General features: G+C 39.8%; 1 protein-coding gene across 1 annotated transcript; it reads right to left on the bottom strand.

Moving 5' to 3' along the window:
- Window positions 1-638: 638 nt before the first annotated feature.
- Window positions 639-4266, bottom strand: LOC104954699 (protein FAM151A-like; the record flags this gene model as incomplete). The annotated part of the gene is made up of 5 exons (XM_010781879.1): window positions 3949-4266; window positions 3669-3826; window positions 1870-2019; window positions 881-1030; window positions 639-807 (listed from the first exon to the last, which is right to left on the bottom strand). Coding segments are annotated over exons 1-5 (680 nt in total), but the record flags the coding sequence as incomplete, so codon positions are not given.
- Window positions 4267-4656: the final 390 nt, after the last annotated feature.

The raw sequence follows: 4656 nt of genomic DNA, 5'->3' as shown, positions 1-4656 counted from the left end.
GAATCTTCTTCTTCTTCTAGTCGGTTTGGCGTTGTTTTTTTATTATTATCAGCTTTTTTGCCATCTCATTTCTTAACTGCACCCGGGTCCAACTTCTTGCTAAATCCTGACAATATCACCATTATTACAAAGTACAGAATGTAGCCTATACTGTACGTCTTAGACCATCGCAGTGCTATAAGCATTATCAAATACCAACATTGAGAGAATCCATAAAAACATATCTGAAAAAGATGGATCTACAAAGATTGTTGAAATTAGAGGATAAAGCCTGAAACCGAGCCAACAGGAGGTGCAGAGCTCTGATTTACTCTCAGATCACTTGAATAACAATATTCTGTTTGTCACAATTTGCCCAATGATGCCAAAAATAGGTTGTCTACCCCAGTATTATAAAAATGTTGTAGTTAATGTTGTACTGTATGTCACTTATACCTTTTTCTTAAAATTCTATAATCATCCTATTATTTGCTGTGGCATATTCCACATCTCCCCAGATCGCTTATGAAAATCTAAATCTAAAGATATCTTTGTCAGTTAGTATATCAAATGTAGCAATAATGTGCGAAATACATGTACAATACAAGCTCTGAACAGCAAAGACTGACGGACAGACAACATCAAATCAGCTTGTTCACCTGGTTCCATTGACTGTAGGCAGGAAGGCTGGTGCGTTGGGACCCAGGAGGATGTCTGCATTCACCCATACGGGCCGGTTGATCCCTCTGCTACTGTTCTTTGACTTTTGACTGAGCAGGTCCAATGACAAACCCACTGATCTCAGAGTCTTAAAATCCAACTTCATGCCTGCAGGGACACAGAGCGCTAACACCTGTGGGATGGACACATACTGTAAAGGCCCATGTGTTCTACTGAGTACCTTTTCTAGAGGCCAGCACTGCATCCATCCATTGGTCCAGAGTGTTGTCACTATAGATGTCAGGAGGGTGGGCCATGATGGGGATTGGATTCTCATTGGCTGTTCCATAACCCTCCAGAGTGATGTCAGCCTCCAGGATCATAGCATCACCTGATAGGACGAGAGGAGGGGACAGTGTAGACAAATCATGTGTTAAATTTAGCATTATGTTGCTACAGTATGTAAAAGTCTTCTGTTGGCTATCTGTCTGAAGTGGATTTAGCCTCAGGGGGCAAGGGCCAATATTTTGGGGTTTCAATGATAAGAAACAAGACTTCCTTTTGGATTGTTTGTAGTCGGATTAGCAAATTGAAATGCATAAATGGTGTAGAGACAAGAGATAACATTTCAATAATGGACAAGCTAATCTTTAACTAATAAAAAGCTTTATTGTTGTCAAACAATAGTCCATGGGTTATAGGATTTCTTTTGGCCAATGTGTTTGGTCCAACTCACACCCAGACCATACATCACCTTTGTAACCACCTGTCAGTCACAAGGTAATCAAATTTGCTGCCTGGCACAATTAGTCAATACTAATTGATTACAAATGTAATCCATATCTTGTCCTGTAGGCTAACGCAGCGTCCACATGGCGGCGTGCGTTTATGCTGGTGGGCGTGTCTGAAACTCGACCAACAACCAATCACATGAATCTCCCGCCCCGGACACACAAGCACGCGGTTTGATTGGCTAGAGCTTGTACTGGCATATGATTTGATTGGCCGACGCTTCAGTCGAAGCTTCAAAAGTTGAACATTGCTCAACTTTTGAAGCGAGCAACGCGAGCAAAGCGAAGCGACGCGACCACAATGCAGTTCGGCAAAGCGTGACGTCACCCCATTCAAAGTGAATGGGAAGAAGCGTTGAAGCTTCAACGCACGCCAGCCGTGCGGATGGGCCAGTGTATGGTACTGTATGCACTGAAAAAACTGAGTGTGTGAGTTTACTTGTGAGGGCTTTGTTCATTTCCTCCTTGCTGTTAGCTCTGTGGTACCAGGTAGCCATCAAGCCGTCAGGAGAGCTGATATCACCTGACTGAACCAGGAAGTCCAGCATGTCTCCACCAGTAGAAAACGAGGGAAGAGCAGTAGAGGAATCTGATTGGATATAAAGACAAACACAGGCCCTTAAACTTAACATCATTTATACAAAGAGGAGAAAAGGGGGATTATGTATTCCTTCTTTTTGCTTAATGTTGTTTTAGGTGAGTGGGGGAGGGTCTTACGTAATTGAACTTTGTCTATCCAGAGAGTACTTCAGTTCTTACTTTTGTCCCTTAGTCAAATTTCATCCAATTGAATTAAAAATGACTTCCGAACTGCAGATCAGAGGTCAAGATGTCCTGGCCTTGAGCTCCAAGCAGGGGTCAAGTTATACGACTGTGGATACTACATTTCTGATTACCAGCCAATAGCATCTTTTGTCAGACCCTCACCTCAATTTATTTATGTTTTTGATATAACTTGCTGCCACCTCTGCGTTATATGTTGGTATTACTGGCTGCCACTCGATTACACTGCTGTTGTAGAGATGACTGTGCGCTATAAACACTTTTTGTTCCGTGGATGTGTACTTATTTTATTTTCTGTATTAACGTGAGCTTGCCTCTCCATTTAAATGTTACTTTTTAACTTTTGTCTACACTGTCCATTTGCTGTACAATTCTATATGTGAATAAATGAATCTGATTCCTGGGATATAAATCTAATATAAATAAGGCTATAAATATAAGTTTGGTGCATGATGTCATTAATGTTCACAGCCTGTATATCAAAAGAACTTTGACCGTCATAATCAAATAAAGCTTTGTGGCATTATAAAGTTATTCTGAGCACACAGCTGCTGTTTGGGTCCTCACTACGTCATCCTCCACACAATATAAAGTCATACAGTTTAAACACAGATACTGTATGGCCCCTCTCTGCTGTCATCATTCAGTCTCATTCTAATACTGCTACAATAGACCGTTGCATTTCCCAGCAGTTGTCTCCTATAAGTATAATATCTTTACAGACACAGTTAGTGAGAAAAACCTTCGCATTCACTTGAGAAAACAATGTTTTTCTGAATTGACAAGATTATTAGACACTTTATTAGACTATGATCCACAAATTAAATCTTTTAAGTATTTGTTATCTCTCACAAAATGTATCACTCTGTTTGTTTGCTTCTATATTAATGTTGTGTTTTTATCTTGTTTTATAGTTGCTTGTCATTGAAAGTTACCAAATCATTATAGAGTAAATGACAAGTCCTCTTGGGACTTTGCTGCATATACATTCAGTAAAACCACAGCCAATATTTCATCTTTCCTAATAAAACAATTACAATAAGAATTATTAAATAAATATGCTGTTATTTCAGATAAACAATAATATGTATATTCTCAATGGAATGCATTATGCTGCCACAGTAAGGAAACAATTACATGTCTCATAAGTGATTGTAAGTAAACACGACAACAGATTACTTCACTATAAGTATGTAAATAAGATCTGATCAGTACTGAAGGAAGTGTGAGATGATTAGGAATATTCTGGAGGCTCTTCTTACAAACAACCAGGACTGGGTCAGACACACAGCACATTATTACTCTCACTACTACATGACTACATTAGGAATGATTGTGTCTAATGCTTGTACACGTTGATAAGCAACACGTCTGGGTTTTTGTGACTTAGACATGTTTTTCTGACTAAATGGCAGTATCAGCTCTTATGAATCCTGGCCAAACTGCTATTTGTACCTGACTTTGTGGCGAGCACAGCTGCGACAGTAATGATTATGATCAGGGGGACGAGTCCAGCAGCCACAGAGATCAGGATCAGCTGAGGTTTGTTCAGACAGCCCAGGTAAAGCTTGCTCTTTGGTTCTGCTGGCAGAGCTCGGTGGTACGGCATCATCCTGCAGCAACACAACAACAACTGATCACACACCTTCCTATGAAATCACATGTAGCATTCAAGAAGATATTTGATAGTATCCTCTTAAGTATTTTTACTGACTTTTCATGAACAGCCACTGACCTTTCCGGACTTTCCCCTGTGCCTCTTTCGCTCCTCTCCTCAATTTCTCCCATTCTCTCCTGCTGCTCTTACTGTGCTGGATTAAAAATCTCCAGTGTTTGCAGAGAGCTGCATTACAACACATAGACAGATAAGCCTTATCTACAGAGCAGAGGTGTTCACACAGAGCAAGGTGCCGCATTGTCCTGAAGGTCCCTACAGTTTCAAATCTGTCTTATATAAACACAACAACCCATAATATAAGGCAGCTCTCCCTTCCTGACGTTCTGTCATTCCTCGGACGATTTCAATCTCTGCTTGCTTGATTATATGGGTCCATCACTTTTCAGGGATTTCATCAGGCCAATTTGAAAATATAGAAAATAAGTATGTATTGAAAGTTTCCCGACATAAAGAATGTTGTTGACACATACATTTATGTTAAAGCGTTTACATTTTCTAATGCTTTTTCCATGTTGATGTTTCAGATCATTATTTTCAATAAAAACAAACTGCATCTTAATATCTTTAACATATCTTTAACATTAAGTTGCCAGTAATCTTAGTGTTAAAAAGGTAAGTAAATAATCCGTGTATCTACCGTCCAATTGTTTTTCTTTATTAAACACGTAAACGGAAGAGCGTCTGAGAGGCCTTTTTGCTTTTTACCTTACTAAATGGTCAAATGGTCCTTGGAGCGAGGGGCGGGGCAAAACTCACGGAAGTGAT

Source organism: Notothenia coriiceps, unplaced genomic scaffold (assembly GCF_000735185.1).
Source record: "Notothenia coriiceps isolate Sejong01 unplaced genomic scaffold, NC01 NC01_scaffold00023632, whole genome shotgun sequence".
NCBI classification, from domain to species: Eukaryota; Metazoa; Chordata; class Actinopteri; order Perciformes; family Nototheniidae; genus Notothenia; species Notothenia coriiceps.
This window is presented reverse-complemented; position numbering and strand designations above follow the sequence as displayed.